The 23,375-nt window shown below is 49.5% G+C and overlaps 1 protein-coding gene across 3 annotated transcripts in view; it reads right to left on the reverse strand.

Moving 5' to 3' along the window:
- The window catches only part of LOC140398194 (E3 ubiquitin-protein ligase DZIP3-like), a 101,152-nt gene extending 79,547 nt beyond the window's left edge, over nt 1–21,605 (reverse strand). Inside the window, exons 1-5 of one of the 3 annotated variants that reach the window (XM_072486550.1) lie at nt 21,523–21,605; nt 20,258–20,308; nt 15,647–15,776; nt 14,532–14,614; nt 6,033–6,124 (exon numbers count right to left, since the gene is read on the reverse strand). In XM_072486550.1, the coding sequence (XP_072342651.1) occupies nt 6,033–6,124; nt 14,532–14,614; nt 15,647–15,776; nt 20,258–20,308; nt 21,523–21,567 (401 nt within the window). In that variant the 5' untranslated portion in view covers nt 21,568–21,605. Of the gene's footprint in view, nt 1–3,358; nt 3,477–6,032; nt 6,128–14,531; nt 14,615–15,646; nt 15,777–20,257; nt 20,309–21,522 lie in introns of those variants that run through there. The other 2 variants (XM_072486549.1, XM_072486551.1) reach the window with 2 other exon arrangements.
- Nucleotides 21,606–23,375: the final 1,770 nt, after the last annotated feature.

Consider the following 23,375-nt stretch of genomic DNA (forward strand, 5'->3'; position numbering starts at 1 on the left):
GGAGACAACGCGAGTGGGAAAGGGGAGACAACGCGAGTGGGAAAGGGGGGAGAACGCGAGTGGGAAAGGGGGGAGAACGCGAGTGGGAAAGGGGAGAGAACGCGAGTGGGAAAGGGGAGAGAACGCGAGTGGGAAAGGGGAGAGAACGCGAGTGGGAAAGGGGAGAGAACGCGAGTGGGAAAGGGGGAGAGAACGCGAGTGGGAAAGGGGAGAGAACGCGAGTGGGAAAGGGGGAGAGAACGCGAGTGGGAAAGGGGAGAGAACGCGAGTGGGAAAGGGGAGAGAACGCGAGTGGGAAAGGGGAGAGAACGCGAGTGGGAAAGGGGAGAGAACGCGAGTGGGAAAGGGGAGAGAACGCGAGTGGGAAAGGGGAGAGAACGCGAGTGGGGAAGGGGAGAGAACGCGAGTGGGGAAGGGGAGAGAACGCGAGTGGGGAAGGGGAGAGAACGCGAGTGGGGAAGGGGAGAGAACGCGAGTGGGGAAGGGGAGAGAACGCGAGTGGGGAAGGGGAGAGAACGCGAGTGGGGAAGGGGAGAGAACGCGAGTGGGGAAGGGGAGAGAACGCGAGTGGGGAAGGGGAGAGAACGCGAGTGGGGAAGGGGAGAGAACGCGAGTGGGGAAGGGGAGAGAACGCGAGTGGGGAAGGGGAGAGAACGCGAGTGGGGAAGGGGAGAGAACGCGAGTGGGGAAGGGGAGAGAACGCGAGTGGGGAAGGGGAGAGAACGCGAGTGGGAAGGGGAGAGAACGCGAGTGGGGAAGGGGAGAGAACGCGAGTGGGAAAGGGGAGAGAACGCGAGTGGGAAAGGGGAGAGAACGCGAGTGGGAAAGGGGAGAGAACGCGAGTGGGAAAGGGGAGAGAACGCGAGTGGGAAAGGGGAGAGAACGCGAGTGGGAAAGGGGAGAGAACGCGAGTGGGAAAGGGGAGAGAACGAGAGTGGGAAAGGGGAGAGAACGCGAGTGGGAAAGGAGAGAGAACGCGAGTGGGGAAGGGGAGAGAACGAGAGTGGGAAAGGGGAGAGAACGCGAGTGGGAAAGGAGAGAGAACGCGAGTGGGGAAGGGGAGAGAACGAGAGTGGGGAAGGGGAGGGAAAGAGAGTGGGAAAGGGGAGGGAACGAGAGTGGGGAAGGGGAGAGAACGAGAGTGGGAAAGGGGAGAGAACGAGAGTGGGAAGGGAGAGAACGAGAGTGGGAAAGGGGAGAGAACGAGAGTGGGAAAGGGGAGAGAACGAGAGTGGGAAAGGGGAGAGAACGAGAGTGGGAAAGGGGAGAGAACGAGAGTGGGAAAGGGGAGAGAACGAGAGTGGGAAAGGGGAGAGAACGAGAGTGGGAAAGGGGAGAGAACGAGAGTGGGAAAGGGGAGAGAACGAGAGTGGGAAAGGGGAGAGAACGAGAGTGGGAAAGGGGAGAGAACGAGAGTGGGAAAGGGAGAGAACGAGAGTGGGAAAGGGGAGAGAACGAGAGTGGGAAAGGGGAGAGAACGAGAGTGGGAAAGGGGAGAGAACGAGAGTGGGAAAGGGGAGAGAACGAGAGTGGGAAAGGGGAGAGAACGAGAGTGGGGAAGGGGAGGGAAAGAGAGTGGGAAAGGGGAGGGAACGAGTGGGAAAGGGGAGGGAACGAGAGTGGGGAAGGGGAGAGAACGAAAGTGGGGAAGGGGAGAGAACGAGAGTGGGATAGGGGAGGGAACGAGAGTGGGATAGGGGAGGGAACGAGAGTGGGATAGGGGAGGGAACGAGAGTGGGATAGGGGAGGGAACGAGAGTGGGATAGGGGAGGGAACGAGAGTGGGATAGGGGAGGGAACGAGAGTGGGATAGGGGAGGGGAACGAGAGTGGGATAGGGGAGGGAACGAGAGTGGGATAGGGGAGGGAACGAGAGTGGGATAGGGGAGGGAACGAGAGTGGGATAGGGGAGGGAGCGAGAGTGGGATAGGGGAGAGAGGGAGAAAGGAAAGAGGGAGATACGGACAGTAGGAAAGGCGAAAAAGAGAAAGAAAGAGGGAGAGGATGGGAAAGGAGAAAGAGGGAAAGGGAGAGAGAAATAAAGAAGTGAGCGAGTGCGAAAGGAAAGAGAGAGAGGGAGAGAGACTGACAGACAGTGGGAAAGGAGAGAGAGAGTCAGAGATTCAGAAAGAGAGAGAGAGAGATAGAGAGAAAGATAAAGTGTGTGGGAAAATAGAGAAGGACAGACAAACAGATTGGGAAAGGGGAGGGAGGGAGAGAGAGAGAGAGAATGAAAGAAAAGCAAGTAAGAGGTTGAGCTGAGTTTCGGGTAGCGCTGTGGGTGCGACAGAGAAGCTGAGTTACTCAGCGTTTGTTTGGGTGATTCAGTGTTATCTAATTTGAATTGAGGAAGCATTTCTGTTATATTAAATGATTCATTTTATGTTGCAAGTTACCCCAGCTAGGAATGCAGAGTGCTGCATGTGTACGGTTCAGTATTTCAACTTGTACTGTGGTTTCTCCGGGCAAGAAATGTCCGAGGAGGTAGGGGGTCGGGATTGAGTCCGGTAGTAATAGCTTCGTTGAGAATTTGGAGGCAGTTTCGACAGCACTTCGGGTTGGGGGCAGGGTCAAGGGAAATGCCGATTCGGGGGAATCATGGATTTGAGTCAGGGAAGTGGGATGGAAATTTTCAGAGATGGGAGGAGAAAGGAATTAGGACACTCAAAGATTTGTTTCTTGGGGGTTGTTTTGCGGGATTGAAGAGCAAAGTATGGGCTGGAGCAGGGGGAAGTATTTAGATACATGCAGGTTCGAGACTTTGCCAGAAAGGAGATGTTGTGTTACGCTTTTTCATGTAGCATAAGCTGCTTCCTTGATGTATACTCTGACAAAGGAAGGTTCAGACTTGGAGATAGGTTTAACACATTTATTGAACAGTTAACAATTCTCCTACGTTGAGTTCGACTCTCCTGCTGATCTTGCTATAGTAACTCAATCTAACTAACCAGTCTGCTCTAATCCATGCGGTGGGTGTGATGCTTCCTGATCTGCCCCTGTCTCTCTGAGTGTCGCCTATGGAAAGAGAAAGAGCATGTGTGCCCTGTCCTTTTATATGGGTAGCCCCCTTGTGGTAGTGTCACCTCTGGGTGTCTTGACTGCCCATTGGTCGTGTCCTATCTTACTGACCTATTGGTTGAATGTCTGTGTGTCATGATGTCCCTGGTGCTCCCTCTAGTGTTTACTTAGTCTTAGTGTATTTGTATTAACCCCTTGTGTATTTACAGTGACGTATATCACCACATCCCCCCCTTTTTTCGTGTTACATATTTTCTGTACAGTGCGAAAGAAAATTGAACAAAATAGGTAGATAAGTGATGACATGTACAAATCACGATGACAGTGATGATTATACAATACCAAATAATATGTATGAGTCCAAAGTTCATGAATTAATATGGTCGAGTGGCTTTCTTGGTTTTGTTATTGAAGTGTTGATGTTGATGTTGTCATTTCCTTGTGAACGCCAGCAGTGTCCCTGTGCGTAAGGAACCAAGAAGTGGTCAAATCACTTTGTTATCTGATTTGGACTCTTCTTTTCTATGCTTGTGGTAGCGATGCAGTATGTCATCTGTGTTGTCCAACCTGGACTGTTTCTTGAATGTGATATTGATGCATTGTCATCTGCCTTGAAAGCTGGTTTGCTTGTTCGGAGTGAAGCAAATTTGAATCGGTGAGGTTTGCTGTCATGCCATGGTATGTCTGTACTCTTGCCAGTGTTAGGAGCTGTGCTGTTACATTGTCCTGAATTTGCAGAGTTGTACCAACCCCTTGTGCATTTACAGTGATGCATATCACCACAGGAGATACAGGGCTTCCCAGTAGACCGGCGTCCACATTGCTGGAGGAAATGCTGACGACAGGGGGACTGGAGAACGGGGTAGTATCGGCGGTTTATGGGGCTATTTTGGAGGAGAAGGCGGCGCCGCTAGAAGGGATCAAGGCAATGTGGGAGGAAGAGTTTGGAGAGGGTATGGAGGAGGGGTTCTGATATGAGGTGCTCCGGAGGGCGGACGCCTCCACCTCGTGTGTGAGGTTGGGGCTGATACAGCTGAAGGTGGTGGATAGAGCGCACCTTACAAGGGCGAGGATGAGCCGGCTCTTTGAGGGGGTAGAAGATGTATGTGAACGTAGCGGGGGAGGCCCCGCAAACCACGTTCATATGTTTTGGTCCTGTCTAAAGCTGGAGGATTACTGGAAGGAGGTGTTTCGGGTAATCTCTAAAGTGGTGCACGTGAAACTGGATCCGGCCCTCGGGAGGCCATATTCGGGGTGTCGGACCACCTGGGGTTGGAAATGGGTGCAGAGGCAGACGCCCGAAGGCGGATCTTGTTAGGGTGGAGATCAACCTCTCCATCCTGTGCCCTGGCGTGGCGGGGGGACCTGCTGGAATTCTTGATGCTTAACAAGGTCAAATTTGAACTGAGGGGAAGGATGGAGGGTTCTACAATTCATGGGTGTTATTCATTATGCACTTTCGAGAATTGGATCACATCGAACATTAGGGGTGTTGGGGGCTGGGAGGGGGGGGCGGTGTGTGTTAATGGTGACTATGGGTGATTCCTGATTCCTTTTTGTCATTTGTTTACGTTAACATGCGGGCCAATGTCTGGGGGTTTGGTGGGAGGATGGGATCGTTGTTATTGATATATGGGGTAGTATTGGCGGTTTATGGGGCTATTTTGGAGGAGGAGAAGGCGCCGCTAGAAGGGATCAAGGCAATGTGGGAGGAAGAGTTTGGGGCAGCACGGTAGCATTGTGGATAGCACAATTGCTTCACAGCTCCAGGGTCCCAGGTTCGATTCCGGCTTGGGTCACTGTCTGTGCGGAGTCTGCACATTCTTCCCGTGTGTGCGTGGGTTTCCTCCGGGTGCTCCGGTTTCCTCCCACAGTCCAAAGATGTGCAGGTTAGGTGGATTGACCATGCTAAATTGCCCTTAGTGTCCAAAATTGCCCATAGTGTTGGGTGTGGTTGCTGGGCTATGGGGATAGGATGGAGGTGTGGACCTTGGGTAGGTTGCTCTTTCCAAGAGCCGGTGCAGACTCGATGGGCCGAATGGCCTCCTTCTGCACTGTAAATTCTGTGAATCTATGATATGGGGATTGACATTACATTCGTTACTGATTATTGTTTATTGTTGGGTGTAAATTTGGGAGAAAATGTGAAAAAGGAGGAGAATAAAAACATATTTTAAAAAAAGAAATGTCTGAGGAACCTAACTCCATTGATTCCTCTGGGAACCCATGATTGGCTGACTGGCATTTCATTTAAAGTTGTGATTTTCAGCAATCACAACCTGAAGCCAGGACTTGCTGTAATTAAACTTTCCTCATACCTACTTCGCACTGCCACTGTCGTTAGCTCTGCCCTGCCCTCGACAAGTGTCACATGGTTGGCAAACACGTTCTGGTTGTGTGCTGCAGTGCAAGGCAAACTATCTCAACTTTGGGATGTCCTGGTGTCTGCTGAGTCAACTGACCACATGCTGGCTGATCGCTTGGGTGCTGCAAATAGCCATAGTGTGGTAATACCAGGTATTGCAGTACCTGAGAGGTGAATGACCATTGGCTAGGCCGAGGGGTCTACCATTGGATAATGTACATAGCCCCGCCCTGAGAGGCGGGGTATAAGAACCGATGCCGTCCCAGCAGCCTTCACTTTCTGTATCATCGCTGCTGGGTACAGTTCTAGCTGATTAAAGCCGATTAGATACGACTCCTCTTTGTCTCGAGAGAATTGATTGTGCATCACTTAGTGATCCAAAATAGTGGGGAGGGATACTAGAAACAGCAAAATCAGCCCGTGTGCATGTAGCCCGTGACCTCTGTTAGACATATTCATAGACACAGGGTCAACTTTACAACTGAAGGGTCTCCGGTGGCACACAATGTCTACACTCTGCAATGAAGTGACATTTGGGTGATGACCAGAGGAAACCCCAGTGCGTGAAATCATCAACATTCATGAAAGGAAAAGGGAAACCTGGGATAAGTTTGTTTTAAATAATCCGACAGCGACAGAGCTGAACTGTACCTGATTTCGACTGCCTTGCTGTACGTGGCGATGGCAGCTCCGAATTCATTTACATTCACTTCATCTTCACCTTTCCTCTGAAGATACTCAATCTTCTAATAACAAAACAGACAGGATAATGTCATGGTGAAGCCTCCGAGTCTAAACAGTCACACACCACTTAGTGCAGGCTTTGTTGTCTTTTTCCTATCCCCAAAGGGTCCGCGATGGCTCCGAGGATAAAAGGGGCGAGTACTACACTACACGTGTAGTGTCTCCCACCCGCCCTCCTCCTCTAACCTAATAATAAGACCCATTGGTGTAAGGTAAGTGCCATATTATATTATTATTATATTATTAGCATTGTGCAGGTCAAGGTTCGGAGGTGGAGGAGCAGTCTCTGTCAGCGAGAGAACCTGAGAACATCTAAGACACTCAGAAGGTAAGAAGGTAAGTAAGTGATTTTTACTTATTTTTACTTTTATACCTTTTTTCAAATTGTGTGTGTCGGGGGGAAACTGAAGTGACATCACAGAAAAGCTGTGGACAGAGTGGCTGGTTGGGATTCTACCCTAAATTTAAAAAAAATTTGAGTATTTGGTAACTAATTAAACATAATAACTTAATTATAATTTAGAGGGATATCTAAGCCAGAGATCGGAGAGTACTATAGTTAGCTATCGTATTTCGATTAGAAATCTAGTGCTAGGAAACAGATAGTTGACAGTAACTTTGAAATTTTTTTTTAAATATTAAAAATAAAAGACAAACTTTAATTTTAATTTTAATTAATTGACGCAATGTCAGTTAGAGGGGTGCTGTGCTCTGACTGTGAGATGTGGCAGGTCCGGGAGGCTTCCAGCGTCCCGGATGGCTTCATCTGCAGAAAGTGCACCCAACTGGAGCTCCTCACAGACCGCATGGTTCGGTTGGAGCAGCAATTGGATGCACTTAGGAGCATGCAGGTGGCGGAAAGCGTCATAGATCGCAGTTATGTAAATGTGGTCACACCCAAGGTGCAGGCAGAGAAATGGGTGACCACCAGAAAGGGCAGGCAGTCAGTGCAGGAATCCCCTGTGGTTGTCCCCCTCTCGAACAGATATACCCCTTTGGATACTGTCGGGTGGGATAGCCTATCAGGGGAAAACAGCAGCAGCCAGAGCAGTGGCACCACGGCTGGCTCTGATGTTCAGAAGGGAGGGTCAAAGCGCAGAAGAGTAATAGTAATAGGGGACTCTATAGTCAGGGGCACAGATAGGCGCTTCTGTGGACGTGAAAGAGACTCCAGGATGGTATGTTGCCTCCCTGGTGCCAGGGTCCAGGATGTCTCTGAACGGGTAGAGGGCATCCTGAAGGAGGAGGGCAAACAGGCAGAGGTCGTTGTACATATTGGTACTAACGACATAGGCAGGAAGGGGCATGAGGTCCTGCAGCAGGAGTTCAGGGAGCTAGGCAGAAAGTTAAAAGACAGGACCTAGAGGGTTGTAATCTCGGGATTACTCCCTGTGCCACGTGCCAGTGAGGCTAGAAATAGTAAGATAGAGCAGATAAACACGTGGCTAAACAGCTGGTGTAGGAGGGAGGGTTTCCATTATCTGGACCACTGGGAGCTCTCCCGGGGCAGATGTGACCTGTATAAGAAGGACGGGTTGCATCTAAACCGGAGAGGCATAAATATCCTGGCCGCGAGGTTTGCTAGTGTCACACGGGAGGGTTTAAACTAGTATGGCAGGGGGGGTGGGCACGGGAGCAATAGGTCAGAAGGTGAGAGCATTGAGGGAGAACTAGGGAATAGGAACAGTGTGGCTCTGAGGCAGAGCAGACGGGGAGAAGTTGCTGAACACAGCGGGTCTGGTGGCCTGAAGTGCATATGTTTTAATGCAAGGAGCATTACGGGTAAGGCAGATGAACTTAGAGCTTGGATTAGTACTTGGAACTATGATGTTGTTGCCATTACAGAGACCTGGTTGAGGGAAGGGCAGGATTGGCAGCTAAACGTTCCAGGATTTAGATGTTTCAGGCGGGATAGAGGGGGATGTAAAAGGGGAGGTGGAGTTGCGCTACTTGTTCGGGAGAATATCACAGCTGTACTGCGAGAGGACACCTCAGAGGGCAGTGAGGCTATATGGGTAGAGATCAGGAATAAGAAGGGTGCAGTCACAATGTTGGGGGTATACTACAGGCCTCCCAACAGCCAGCGGGAGATAGAGGAGCAGATAGGTAGACAGATTTTGGAAAAGAGTAAAAACAACAGGATTGTGGTGATGGGAGACTTCAACTTCCCCAATATTGACTGGGACTCACTTAGTGCCAGGGGCTTAGACGGGGCGGAGTTTGTAAGGAGCATCCAGGAGGGCTTCTTAAAACAATATGTAGACAGTCCAACTAGGGAAGGGGCGGTACTGGACCTGGTATTGGGGAATGAGCCCGGCCAGGTGGTAGATGTTTCAGTAGGGGAGCATTTCGGTAACAGTGACCACAATTCAGTAATTTTTAAAGTACTGGTGGACAAGGATAAGAGTGGTCCGAGGATGAATGTGCTAAATTGGGGGAAGGCTAATTATAACAATATTAGGCGGGAACTGAAGAACATAGATTGGGGGCGGATGTTTGAGGGCAAATCAACATCTGACATGTGGGAGGCTTTCAAGTGGCAGTTGAAAGGGATACAGGACCGGCATGTTCCTGTGAGGAAGAAAGATAAATATGGCAATTTTCGGGAACCTTGGATGACGAGTGATATTGTAGGCCTCGTCAAAAAGAAAAAGGAGGCATTTGTCAGGGCTAAAAGGCTGGGAACAGACGAAGCCTGCGTGGAATATAAGGAAAGTAGGAAGGAACTTAAGCAAGGAGTCAGGAGGGCTAGAAGGGGTCACGAAAAGTCATTGGCAAATAGGGTTAAGGAAAATCCCAAGGCTTTTTACACGTACATAAAATGCAAGAGGGTAGCCAGGGAAAGGGTTGGCCCACTGAAGGATAGGCAAGGGAATCTATGTGTGGAGCCAGAGGAAATGGGCGAGGTACTAAATGAATACTTTGCATCAGTATTCACCAAAGAGAAGGAATTGGTAGATGTTGAGTCTGGAGAAGGGGGTGTAGATAGCCTGGGTCACATTGTGATCCAAAAAGATGAGGTGTTGGGTGTCTTAAAAAATATTAAGGTAGATAAGTCCCCAGGGCCTGATGGGATCTACCCCAGAATACTGAAGGAGGCTGGAGAGGAAATTGCTGAGGCCTTGACAGAAATCTTTGGATCCTCGCTGTCTTCAGGGGATGTCCCGGAGGACTGGAGAATAGCCAATGTTGTTCCTCTGTTTAAGAAGGGTAGCAAGGATAATCCCGGGAACTACAGGCCGGTGAGCCTTACTTCAGTGGTAGGGAAATTACTGGAGAGAATTCTTCGAGACAGGATCTACTCCCATTTGGAAGCAAATGGACGTATTAGTGAGAGGCAGCACGGTTTTGTGAAGGGGAGGTCGTGTCTCACTAACTTGATAGAGTTTTTCGAGGAGGTCACTAAGATGATTGATGCAGGTAGGGCAGTAGATGTTGTCTATATGGACTTCAGTAAGGCCTTTGACAAGGTCCCTCATGGTAGACTAGTACAAAAGGTGAAGTCACACGGGATCAGGGGTGAGCTGGCAAGGTGGATACAGAACTGGCTAGGCCATAGAAGGCAGAGAGTAGCAATGGAGGGATGCTTTTCTAATTGGAGGGCTGTGACCAGTGGTGTTCCACAGGGATCAGTGCTGGGATTTTGCTCTTTGTAGTATATATAAATGATTTGGAGGAAAATGTAACTGGTCTGATTAGTAAGTTTGCAGACGCCACAAAGGTTGGTGGAATTGCGGATAGCGATGAGGACTGTCGGAGGATACAGCAGGATTTAGATTGCCTGGAGACTTGGGCGGAGAGATGGCAGATGGAGTTCAATCCGGACAAATGTGAGGTAATGCATTTTGGAAGGTCTAATGCAGGTAGGGAATATACAGTGAATGGTAGAACCCTCAAGAGTATTGAAAGTCAAAGAGATCTAGGAGTACAGGTCCACAGGTCATTGAAAGGGGCAACACAGGTGGAGAAGGTAGTCAAGAAGGCATACGGCATGCTTGCCTTCATTGGCTGGGGCATTGAGTATAAGAATTGGCAAGTCATGTTGCAGCTGTATAGAACCTTAGTTAGGCCACACTTGGAGTATAGTGTTCAATTCTGGTCGCCACACTACCAGAAGGATGTGGAGGCTTTAGAGAGGGTGCAGAAGAGATTTACCAGAATGTTGCCTGGTATGGAGGGCATTAGCTATGAGGAGCGATTGAATAAACTCGGTTTGTTCTCACTGGAGACCTGATAGAGGTATATAAAATTATGAGTGGCATAGACAGAGTGGATAGTCAGAGGCTTTTCCCCAGGGTAGAGGGGTCAATTACTAGGGGGCATAGGTTTAAGGTGAGAGGGGCAAGGTTTAGAGTAGATGTACGAGGCAAGTTTTTTACGCAGAGGGTAGTGGGTGCCTGGAACTCGCTACCGGAGGAGGTAGTGGAAGCAGGGACGATAGGGACATTTAAGGGGCATCTTGACAAATATATGAATAGGATGGGAATAGAAGGATACGGACCCAGGAAGTGTAGAAGATTGTAGTTCAGTCGGGCAGCATGGTCGGCACAGTCTTGGAGGGCCGAAGGGCCTGTTCCTGTGCTGTACATTTCTTTGTTCTTTGTTCGTTCATGAGATCAGAGAGGCCCGACGTCCGGAAAGCACCGGTCGCTGAACTCAACTAAAGTGGCGGTGTGGTCACTGCAAATGGTGGCCGTGTCACGCACACCAACTCACACAGGTCGGGTGGGGTGGGGGCGCCGGGAGGGGGGGGAAAAAAAAAAGAGAAAGAGGGAAAGGAGGAGGAAGAAATCAACCACTGCTCCTGATGTGGAAGAGCACGTGTGCTAAAACCAGACGAGGAAAAGATTGGACAACTGAGAAGGCCACTGCCGCTCACTGTCGAGGCACACCTAGAAGGTGATCTTGTGTGGAACTGTTACCACGGTCATAGAGGAACAAGGATATTAGAGTTGGGGGTGGGTGGGGTGAACAGCTGGACACGGCTCGATTTTAGAGCCACAAACGGGGGGGGGGGGGGTTGGTTTGAGAGTGTTGTATGGCAGGTATGAGGAGGTGGCACTAGGACAGAAAAAATGCTCGCCCACTGGGCTCATGGAGCAACAGATTTGACCAGCAACAGTGGCAGTGTCTGTATGGTTCTCGACTTGTGTGCCCGCCATAAGGAATAAAAAGCGAATGAGAGCGCGGCGGCGGGGGGGCGGCTTTTAAATCTGTAGCTGTTCACGGCATAATAACCCCGCCGCCACAAGACCAAGACTCCTAATCGGGCGCCGCGACCCTCTTCGCGCCACTAATTGCCCACATTCCCATTGGCCATCCCACGCTCGATTCGCCGAGCTGCGACAGAGGGGACGGGAGCGGGCCAGACCCCTGCGCTTCAAGCATCGACTCCCTCACCCACACCAATGAATTCCAACCCCTAAACGACGATGGCGGAGGCCAGATCCTCAGCTCCCCTGCAGAGAACAGATCAAAGGCGATATGAGGGGAAACTTCTTTTCAAAACTCGGCGCCTCACCGCAATCTGGAATTCACGGCAAGGGAGGGAGTTGGGTAAATATTTGAAGAGGGGAAAGATTTATTGGGGTATGGGGAAAGAGCAGGCGAACGGGATTCATCGGAAAGCTCCAAAAGATTAGAGAATATCACTGGCAGAATGGATCAAATGGAATTCTTTTGTGCTGTATTATTCTATGTAACCAAAGGGATGAGTACACAGGGAAGCTATTCAGCAGAGTTCCATTAACACTGACTCACTAACTGCACTATTCAAATAAATTGCTAAAAGTACACTTAGAGGGGAGGCAGGATTCTAGAGCACTCTTGAACCATTAAGAGTTCACTTGCTGCTTCTCCTCCATCTCGTTAATCAGTTTTGCACAACAGGATTAAGGTCACAGATACTTGCCTAATGCTGAAACAGGGAAAGAAAATATGATGTGTTTTTTTTTTAAAAACGTTCAGCTCCTGGCAACGGATGATCGTTGCCTTGCCAACGGCCAACCTCACCTGTGAGGAGCTCTACACGAGAGGCAAATGCCTGACTGAAGAGGAAGTGTTGAACGTGGGGAGGGTTGACACAACAGCCAGTGGGGCAAAAGACCAAAGTTTGCAACGAGAGAAAAAAGTTGGATGATGGATGGGGTGGAAGGGGGGGGGAAATCGGTAGTGTCTTTCTGAATCTGGTGACCTCTGCAAGATCTGTACATTTTGGCAGACGAGAGGAGCAGAAGCAACATGTACTTAATGGCACCATTCTAAAGAATGTTCAGAGACAGAGGGGTGTTCACGTGCCTGGATCTTACAAGGTTTTAGGACATATTGAGGGAATAGTTAGCAAAGCATATGGAATCTTGGGCTTCACAAATGGAGCTACTGAGTGCAAAAGCAGCAAAGTTATGTTGAAACTGTACAAAGTACTTTATACTTCCTCAGGAAACTAAGGAAATTTGGCATGTCCACATTACCCTAACCAGCTTTTACAGATGCACTATAGAAAGCATTCCTAATCTGGCTGCATCACAGCCTGGTATGGCAACTGCTCGGCCCAGGACCGCAAGAAACTTCAGAGAGTCGTGAACACAGCCCAGTCCATCACACAAACCTGCCTCCCATCCATTGACTCCATCTACACCTCCCACTGCCTGGGGAAAGCGGGCAGCATAATCAAAGACCCCTCCCACCCAGCTTACTCACTCTTCCAACTTCTTCCATCGGGCAGGCGATACAAAAGTCTGAGAACATGCACGAACAGACTCAAAAACAGCTTCTTCCCCGCTGTTGCCAGACTCCTAAACGACCCTCTTATGGACTGACCTGATTACTACTCCACCCCTGCATGCTTCACCCGATGCTGGTGTCTATGTATTTACATTGTGTACCTTCTGTTGCCCTATTATGTATTTTCTTTTTATTTTATTTTCATGTACTTAATGATCTTTTTGAGCTGCTCGCAGAAAAATACTTTTCACTGTACCTCGGTACACGTGACAATAAACAATCTAAGTTCTGATTGGGTTACAACTAGAGTATTGCATCCAGTTCTGGTTACTGCAATTTTGGAAGGATGCAAAGATCCTTGAGAGGGTGCTTGAGCAGAGGGTTCTGGAGGTGAGGGAACTTAGCTACATTTTGGTTGGAGCAGCTGGGATTGTTTTCCTTGGAGCAAAGGAGATGGAGGAGAGATCTGATCGAGGTGCGCAGGATTGTGACCAGTAGACAAGCATGTGGACAAAGAAAAGATGTTCCCACCAAAGCTGATTGTACAAGGATTAGCAGACACAGATGAAAGCGTCTGGGCAAGAGATGCAGGGGTGGTTTTTTTTACACAGCTGGAATGAGCTGGAACTCCCCGCCTACATGGGTCGTGCAAGAAGAGACAATCAATGATTTCCCCCAAAAAATTGAATGGGCACTTGGGGGAAGTAAGATCGCAGGGCTAAGTAAGGGGGTGGGGATTGACTGGACTGTTCTAAAACGATAGGCAACCTAGGCTAGTGAGTGGGCCACACGAGTTGCCCCCTTCATCTCAGTGGGCCGCAAGAATGAAACTGGGCGTGTTCACTAACTATGACTGAATACATTTTTTTTTTCATTTTCATTTTCTTCATACATTTAGAGTACCCAATTCTTTTTCCAATTAAGGGGCAATTTAGCGTGGCCACTTCACCTACCCTGCACATCTTTTTGGGTTGTGTGGTGAGAACCACGCAGACACGGGGAGAATGTGCAAACTGCACACAGACAGTGACCCAGAGCCGGGATCGAACCCGGGTCCTCAGCGCCATAAGGCAGCAGTGCTAACCACTGCGCCACCGTGCCGCCCGACTGAATACATTTAATACACGCCATATACGTTACAACAAGTTATCGTAAATGCTTAATCATTGATATATTAACAGAACTGTCATCAACGTCGAGTAGTAAAAAGCAAAATAAATATTTACATTTGATTGGACGCAGAGGGAGCGCACGGCTCCCACAGTCGATGTTGTGAGCAATCAGCACGGACGCAGAGGGAGCGCACGGCTCCCACAGTCGATGTTGTGAGCAATCAGCACGCACCTCACTTCACTTGTCCTTGCTTTACGTGTGGATCACTTCAGTCATACCAGTAGGGAAAAAAGAACTATGCGGATAAAAACCAGCGGAATATGGAAACCCGGCGCATGGGCAACGGTGAACAAAATGTCCCGTGAGCCGCACTCAGAACCCTGGACCACATGTGGCCCCTGGGCCTCAGGTTTCCCACCATTGCTCCACAGGGACACGCATGGGCTCAATGGGCGCTTCCCTGCCATGGTGATTTTACCAATCGTCATCGAGACATTATCTCATAACACGTCGGGTCTGAGAAGACGCAGGCATGTTTGTACAAATAAATGGAAACAAAAAGATACTCACTTGGTTATTGAATTGACAATTTATTTCAAAGTCAGTGAGCACAGAATCGCCCTCAGCAGCAAATTTCTTTATATAATCTGCAACTGAACAGAGGACACAGCAAGAAGTTACTCCCAATAACAAAACAGCCTGGCCGCGAATGGCGATTTTGTCCATGGAAGAGATCAGCCGTTTTGGCATTGGTTGTTGGAAAGTATAAATTGTTTCCCTTTTTGCTCAGTTGGTAAATGTGCTGATCAGCTTCTTGTGATAATGGAGCCGCCCACAGCAGAGAGAATCCCAATTGTCAGGTTCTTCGAGCTACCTGTTCTCAGTCAGGACGAACAGCTTTAACAATGGGCCTGGCACCCTTTTCCTCTTGTTCTTATCGCTGTCCAGTCTCAAAAGTGTACGTGTGGAGGCAGGACTGTGCTTTACTCCCATTAGATAGAGGAGTAGGCCATTTGGCCCCTCGAGCCTGCTCCCTCACTCAACAAGTCACGGCTGATCTTCTTTCGGCATGCCACTTTCCTACCCTGCTCCCATATTCCTTGATTTACTGAGATGCCAATCTATTGGCCTCTCTCCTGAACCTATTCAAAGGCTTGAGCGCCCAAAGCTCTTTGCCCATCCCTAGTTGCCCTTGAGAAGGTGGCGGGGAGCCGCCTTCTTGAACTGCTGCAGTTCCTGCGGTGTGGGTACACCCGTAATGCTGTTAGGGAGGGAATTCCAGGATTTTGACCCAGCGACAGTGAAGGAACGGCCGATACATTTTCAATTCAGGACGGTGAGCGACTTGGAGGAGAACATGCAGGTGGTGGGGTTCCCAGGTATCTGCTGCCCTCGTCCTTCCAGCCGGCGGAGGTTGCGAGTTTGGAAGGTGCTGCCTAAGGAACCTTGGCGAGGTCCTGCAGTGCATCTTGTAGATGGTACACACGGCTGCCACTGTGTGTCAGCAGTGGAGGGAGTGAATGTTGAAGGTGCTGCTTTGTCCTGGAATATGTTGAACTTCTTGAAAGCTGTCGAGCTCCATTGAAGTGAATTGGGACAGACAAAACAAAAAGGACTTTTAAAAGCTACTTTTTTTTTTTAAAAAGTATATCATAAGTTGCAGCCTGGTAAAGAGGGAAACTTACATTGCGCCAGCAGTATTGTAAGGGCGGTGTTCTTCTGGAGATCCGTCCAATGAGGAGCGATGCTGTCAATAGGAATTTGGTTTATTAAAGGTTTTGTAAGGCAGATGATGTCCTTCAGTTCAGAATCATCCTAGAAAGAAGACACAAGAAAGAATTGTTAGGAATAACCCCTTTGCTTCCCTCAAAGGCTATTTTTAAAAAAATTATTTCTTGGTAAGTGGTCATTGTCTGCATTCACTGCCCATCCCGAACTGCCCTTGAAAGCAATTTAGAATCAATGACATTGTGGGTCTGGAGTCACACTAGGCCAGACTGGGTAAGCAGGATAGATTTCCTTCCCTGAAGGACATTAGTGAACCAGATGGGTTTCCATAATAATCAATGGCACTCTCATGATCACCATTACCGAGAGTAACTTGCAGTTCCAGATCTGTTTTTGCTCACGTCGCCGTGGCAACAACAATACAGGAAAGGTTAAAAAAAAACACAGCCTTGATCATTATTCTCTTTATTGCTCTCTACCTGGAAGAGTCTGTGTGAGGGCAATTATAAAGGGTTTTTAATGGGAGTGATGAACAAGCTGGCTAGTCTGTGATGGTCCTACAGTCAAATAGTCTGCCACCTGTAGAATTTAGGCTTACATTAACAAAAAAATGACAAACATCCCTTAGCTGATATAATATGTACTGTGGGAATGTGAAGTTGACCCGAGTTAGAAAGACAACCACTTCACTGAAGGCAGGTTGTCAAGACAACGGTGGGAAAACATTCCTGTCGTCAGGTAATTGGAATCTCTATTGAGATGAGGAGGAAGAACAGGGCTTTGTCTGTTATTAAGCAAAATACAAAATTAAGACAGAGTGAGTAATAGAATAGATTAGACTTTGACATGTGATGTTTATACGATAATTGTAATGCTACAATAAATAGCATAATTAACAGTAGGTCAGATAGTTTCGGGATAATGAGAAAATTACAGAAGGAAAGCAATCCAGTGTTGCTAGGCACCAGCGAACGTGTCCTTGTAAATCACAGGTTAGAAAAGTTACAGCTGCTTGCGCTATGCTCCTGCCTGATCCAAGCATGAAGTCAGGTGACATGGCCTCGTTGCAAGGAACACGAGGGTTCCATCCAGTAGGCTGCCCAATGGGGCTTGATGGTAGCACAGTGGTTAGCACTGTTGCTTCACAGCGCTAGGGTCCTGGGTTCCATTCCCGGCTTGGGTCACTGGCTGTGCGGAGTCTGCACGTTCTCTCTGTGTATGCGTGGGTTTCCTCCGGGCGCTGCGATTTCCTCCCATAAGTCCCGAAAGACGTGCTTGTTAGGTGAACTGAACATTCTGAATTCTCCCTCTGTACCCGAACAGGCGCCGGAGTGTGGCGACTAGGGGGTTTTCACAGTAACTTCATTGCAGTGTTAATGTAGGCCTACTTGCGACACTAATAAAGATTATTATTATGGACGTCCGACTGGAGAGGTGGCAGAGGACACAAAATCTGCGAACCTTGGGGTTTCTTAATCAAATAGTGGCCCTGCCTCAAGCTGGAATATTTATGTCCACTTTGGGGGCACTGCACTTCAATTGGGGTTGCCCGTCCTCCAGGATTGGCCCGGAGTCTCCGGGAATTGAAGATCAATCTCCAGGTCACTGCCGTGTCGCAACCCTGGGGAAATATCATCAGGACGTTCAATATATATTTTGATGTCAGGAAAGGTTAAAGGAGGGCAGCACGGTGGCGCAGTGGTTAGCATTGCTGCCTATGGCGCGGAGGACCCGGGTTCGAATCCCGGCCCAGGGTCACTGTCCGTGTGGAGTTTGCACGTTCCCCCGTGTCTGCGTGGGTTTCGCCCCCACAACCCAAAATATGTGCAGGCTAGGTGGATTGGCCATGCTAAATTGGCCCTTAATTGGAAAAAACAATTGGGTACTCTAAATTTATTGTTAAAAAAGGAAAGGTTAAAGGATAGATTACATAGACGTATTCAAAATTATAAAGAGTATTAATGAGTCAACGTTTGGGGGGGGGGGGGGGGGGAGATTGCTTCCACTGGCAGGAGGTTTATTCAACGGAAGATATGTCCCGGGCAGCACGGTAGCATTGTGGATAGCACAATTGCTTCACAGCTCCAGGGTCCCAGGTTCGATTCCAGCTTGGGTCACTGTCTGTGCGGAGTCTGCACATCCTCCCCGTGTGTGCGTGGGTTTCCTCCGGGTGCTCCGGTTTCCTCCCACAGTCCAAAGATGTGCAGGTTAGGTGGATTGGCCATGATAAATTGCCCTTAGTGTCCAAAATTGCCCTTAGTGTTGGGTGGGGTTACTGGTTATGGGGATAGGGTGGAGGTGTTGACCTTGGGTAGGGTGCTCTTTCAAGAGCCGGTGCAGACTTGATGGGCCGAATGGCCTCCTTCTGCACTGTAAATTCTGTGATAAGATAATTGCCAAAAGAACCATTGGAAGAATAATAATAAAAACAGTAAATGCTGGAAATACTCAGCAGGTCAGGCAGCATCTGTGGAGAGAGAGGAAAACAGAGCGGACTTTTCAGGTCGATGTCCCCTCACCAGAACCAGGAAGATTTAGAAAGGCGACAGGAATTTCTCCAAACGGAGAAAATCAAATTCGGCATCCGTGGTTCGGAAGAGGGCTACCACAAAACATGGGAGCCATTCACCTGACTGTTCCGAGGCCCGTTCGTGGCCAACACATAACTAAATAAGTAGCCAGTAGCCAGGGAGAAATAGCCAGGACAAGGCAGGAAGAGGAAAGTGAGGGAGGACCCGGGGGGAGGGAAGCAAGTTGAGGCAGCAAAACCCAGCAAGAAAAAAAAAAGGGAGGGCATCGGGGAAGAGGGGGCGGGAATGAAGGGAGTTAAGGAGAGGGGGAGCTGGAGGGTGGGTGGGGGGGGTAGAGAGGATCGTTCGCTGAGTCAGACGGCGACAGACTGTAAATAGAGAAACCTAAGAATTAGTCTTTTTGTACTGTACAATAAATGAAAACAAACGGCAATGTACATAATTTTGAAAATGCAATAAAAAGATTTTTTTAAAAAAGAAAGGTGGTAGGATTTGATCGAGGGATGGGTGGGACGAGGACACAAAAGGATGTTCTGCGATGGAGTGGAAGACAGGGCAGATTGACTGACAATCCTGCACGGTCCTAGGGAATGAAGGTGGGGCAAGAAAAGAAACAACAAAACAGGAGATGCGCCAAGAGCAGCAGTGCTGCTGTCTGAAAGCAAAGATAAGGGAATAGCTGGAAAATGCCAAGTAAAGGCAACAAAATGGGAATAAAAGGCTACGGTCTGAAATTGCTGAACTTGAGTTTGGAAAGCTGGAAAGGCTTTAAGGGGAGGTGCTGGTGTAGTGGTAATGTTACTGGACTAGTAATTCAGAGGCTCAGGCTGATGCTCTGAGGACATGGGGTTCAAATCCCCCCATGGGGTCTGGTGGAATTTACATTCGAGTGATGAATCCGGATTTGAAAGTGAGCCTCAGTAATGGTGACCATGAGATTGTCTTAAAAACCCATCTGGTTCACCCATGCCCTTTAGGGAAGGAAATTCAAAGAAAATTACCTGGTCTGACCTACTCCAGGCGCACAGTGCACCCGACTCTTAACTGCCCTCTGAAATGGCCATGTAAGTCGTTCAGTTGAAGGGCAATTTAAGGATGGACATCAAATATTGGCCTTGCCAGCGATGCTCAAATAAATAAATAAGAATAAAGAAAATAAAAGTGCTTAATCGAAAGACAGATTCTTCCTGTCTGCAGCGTGCTCCCAGCATTTTGCATCTTCATTTCTGACACAGATTGAAGGTTTTGGGCAAGAGGTGCAGGGGAGATGAGAAGGGCCCTTGCTACACAGCGAGTGGTAACAACCTGGAACTCGCTACCTGCGAGGGTGCTGGAAGCGCAGACGGTGAATGATTTCCGAAGGAAATTAGATGGTCATTTGTGGGAAATAGTCTTACAGGGCTACAGGTATAGAGCGGGGGGAACAAGACTGACTTGGATTGCTCTACAGAGAGCCAGCAAAGACTTGATGGGCCAAATGGTCTCCTTCTGTGCTACCGTCTCCTACTCCATGACAAGGTATTCTGCAGAGAATCTTACACCAGTACTCACTGTTGAAGTGAATTGTGACCACTTGTGCAAGGTTCACTGTGTGTGGAGTGTAATGGCAGGCAAGACATATACACCATATAGACATATACATCTTATAGACATACAAACATATACACCTTATAGACATATACAAGACATACACACATATATACACCCTCCGAAGGCGAGGGCCAAGGAGAAAATAGAATTACTCTCACAGGAACCTCAAGCATCACATCCAAAGGCTGGATTCATCCTCTTGCTATTTACCACAGTAATAGCCGCATTTGAAAACATTCAATTTCCTTATTTCTCCTGTCAAAGGAGAGACCTGCGCACTAATAGCACTGAATCATTACTGGGACAACCCATTGTGCTCTGGAGCGACAGGCAGCTTTCTCCATCCTCAAACGCTGCAGGTGCCTGGGTCCGGCACACCCCACACGTTCTGCAGCTCCAGCTAGCCGAATGGACAGCTTTCAATCAGCGCCTTTCCTGATTACTCACCTTCATTTGCTCAAAGTTCTTCAGGAGGGCAGCAACAAATCCACCGTGATTCTAAAATCGAATTAAGAAAGAAAATAAGACAAAGAACTCCTGACTGTGGACATGCTGCGTGCAGATCACAACAGAGTTAATGATGGAATATCCCATGTTCCCTTTCAGCTTTTAAAGTTTACTGACCCCGGTTCTCCATAATATCCCTCCTCTCATCAGATTAATTTACCTCTCCCAGAGTCCCCGAATTAGTGGAATAATGTTGCAGTACTCCCAAGACAGCCATCATTCTATATTCAATAACTATGACAATATCTTATCACTGTCAAGCGTAATCCTGTCTACAACAGTTCAAACGTTTCCCTCCAACAAAGGGTCAGAAGTCTGAATGTTTGCTTATGATTGTTTACCACCACGGCGGCGCAGTGGTTAGCATTTCTGCCTCACAGTGCCAGGGACTTGGGTTCTATTCTGACCTCGTGTGACTGTGTGGTTTGCCCATTCGTCCCGTGTCGGCGTGTGTTTTCCTCCAGGTGCTCCGGTTTCCTCCCAGCAGTCCAAAGAAGTGCAGGTTAGGTGGATTGGATATACTAAATTGTCCCAAGGTGGGATTACAAGGAAGTTTTAAATTATAAATTTAGAGTACCCAATTCTTTTTTTCCCCCAATTAAGGGGCAATTTAGCGCGGCCAATTCATCTACCCTGCACATCTTTGGGTTGTGGGAGTGAGACCCACGCAGACACGGGGGGGAACAGTGACCCAGGGCCGGGATCGAACCCGCGTCCTCAACGCCACGAGGCAGCAGTGCCACACTACTGCCCTCGTGGGGTTACTAGGATGGCATGGGGGATTGGGCCGAGGTTAGGGTGCTCTTTCAGCTGGGGCGGTGCAGAATCGATGGGCCGAATGGTATCCTTCTGCACTGTAGGGATTCTATGAATTAGGGCAGGACAACAATACAAGAACTGTCACATCCCATGAAAGAATTTTCAAAAAGCTCATCAGCATTCACTGTCTGAGATAGTGGACTCTGCTCGTGACTATGGAGACAAATCCTACAACTAAGATCTTTCAGAGGGACGGGAAGAAATTGGTCACTGTACAATAATACAGACAGAAGGAGCCTCCTCTCTCAGCCTGGGGACTTTGAAGTTCAACAGCAACTATTTCCTGCAAGAAAACCGATTATGATTCAGGTCCAGACTGGTATTCCAGTCGCTGCAGTGTAACTGACGTCACCATGAGATTTCCAAAATAGGAAGTTTTAACTTACACATTTCTTCTTCACCTCTCCATAAAGTGTCCACATGATTTCCATGGTCTGAATCACAGTTAAGTCCACGGCTTCATCTTTGCAGTTCCTGCAGAACAAAACGGAAATGCAGTTTAATCCAAGTCATAGCCCAACATCTATCTGCCATCACTAAATTAATTGCTCCCCTGAGTCACTCACATTGTTTCCACACTTGTCCAGAGAAGTCCCATTTTGACCAAGGGCATTGACATGGTGACCACTCTGATGGCATGTGGCAAGCACCGCACAGATTTACAGGAAGCCCTTAATTGTTGTGATGTACAGGTCAAGGTATCATTGGAGGGTAGGGTCACAGAATCCAGATACCTTGGGCGGGATTTTCCATTTCTGAGACTAAGGGCTGGATTCTCTGATTTTGCGGCTATGTCCGGAGGAAGCGTCTGGTCTTACGACCAAAACCTCAGCGCCTCCCTCGCTCCGGCCGGTGGGAGGCTAACAGCCACGCCGCGTGGCTTCACCTGCAGATACGGATGGAGAATGGCTGGGTCACGACCTGCGGCGGCCGCACCGCACAACATGGAGCCGGCCGCCCGCGGACCCGGCCTGCCAGATAGTGCACCCGTGACCCCCACCCCCCCCCCCCCCCCCCCCCCGGACCACCTACCACCAGTCCCCCCCATCCCACGCCGAAGCCCCCCTGCCAGCCAAATCCCCCCCCCCCCGACTGTGGCAGCGCTGGACACATCCACAGCCGGCACGCAAGGCCCCGAAAGCGGAGAGGACGCGCGAGCATCGCCGTCGGGAAGTCGGCCCATTGGGGGGGCGGAGCATTAGGGGGAGGGCCTCAGGTGATGGCCTGAGGCCGACCCAACGGTGTGCGGCGTACTCCGTGATTATGCCGTTTTTGAGGGGGCGGAGCGTAAAAACGCATCCTCTGGCCAATCGCCGAACTCGATTTTGGCATTGGCACTCGGAGAATCCTGCCCCCCGTGTTGACACCAATGCCGAATTCGTGGACTTTCACGACAGAAAAACTGGCGCCACACCTGGACGGATTCCGCTACCATTGAGGGGCTAGCACTGATGCTGCGTGGAACACGATCGATTCCAATGAAAAACGGTACGGGATTCGCCGGGTCCGTGATTGACACTCAGGAGGCTGACAAGCTGCAGCCGCACAGACACACATCACTCCCCACACACGCATCTCAGCCAACAAGATGGCACTGGTTGTGCTGGAGCGCGCCCGTACAGCTGATGGGTTGGCTGGGACCTGGGGGGACACCTGTACGACCCGTGATACTAAGTTCACAGTGGGCTGTTAGCGGTTCGTGCGCAGCTGCATGGCTGCCTTGCCGGCTGCAGCAATGGTCTTCCGTGCCCGTCCACCTCGTCCCCACAGCCCCCCTAGCCCCCCCCCCCCCCCCCGGCCGATGCCTCTGGCCAGTGGCACAACTGTCAGCAAACTGTGGCAATGTTGGACACTTTCCGTACCCCCACTCTCTCCCTCAGCAGCCGCAGCGCCGGTTTCACGATTTTCGAAAGCACAAGTGGACCGCGCCGTCGGGAACTCGGCCCATCGGAGGCGGAGAATCGCGGAGGCCCCGGAGAATACCGGGTCAGGCCCGCTAATGATATGCAAATGGTGTCTACTGTACGCTCGTTCTGCAACGGATTGACGCTGCTCTCCAGGTGCTGGACCATTGCAATTCGGCGTCAAATCGCCGGCTGCCACGATTCTGGAGTCGGAACCAATTCTCAGCCCAATCGCCTTTCCCGATTTCGGGGTTGTCTCTCGGAGAATCCCACCCTCTGCCTTTTGGGCCCTTTGGTTTCCCGCCATCCATCAGCTCCAAGGGCAGGGGCTGCCT

The sequence above is a fragment of the Scyliorhinus torazame genome, chromosome 21 (genome assembly GCF_047496885.1).
Source record: "Scyliorhinus torazame isolate Kashiwa2021f chromosome 21, sScyTor2.1, whole genome shotgun sequence".
NCBI classification, from domain to species: domain Eukaryota; kingdom Metazoa; phylum Chordata; class Chondrichthyes; order Carcharhiniformes; family Scyliorhinidae; genus Scyliorhinus; species Scyliorhinus torazame.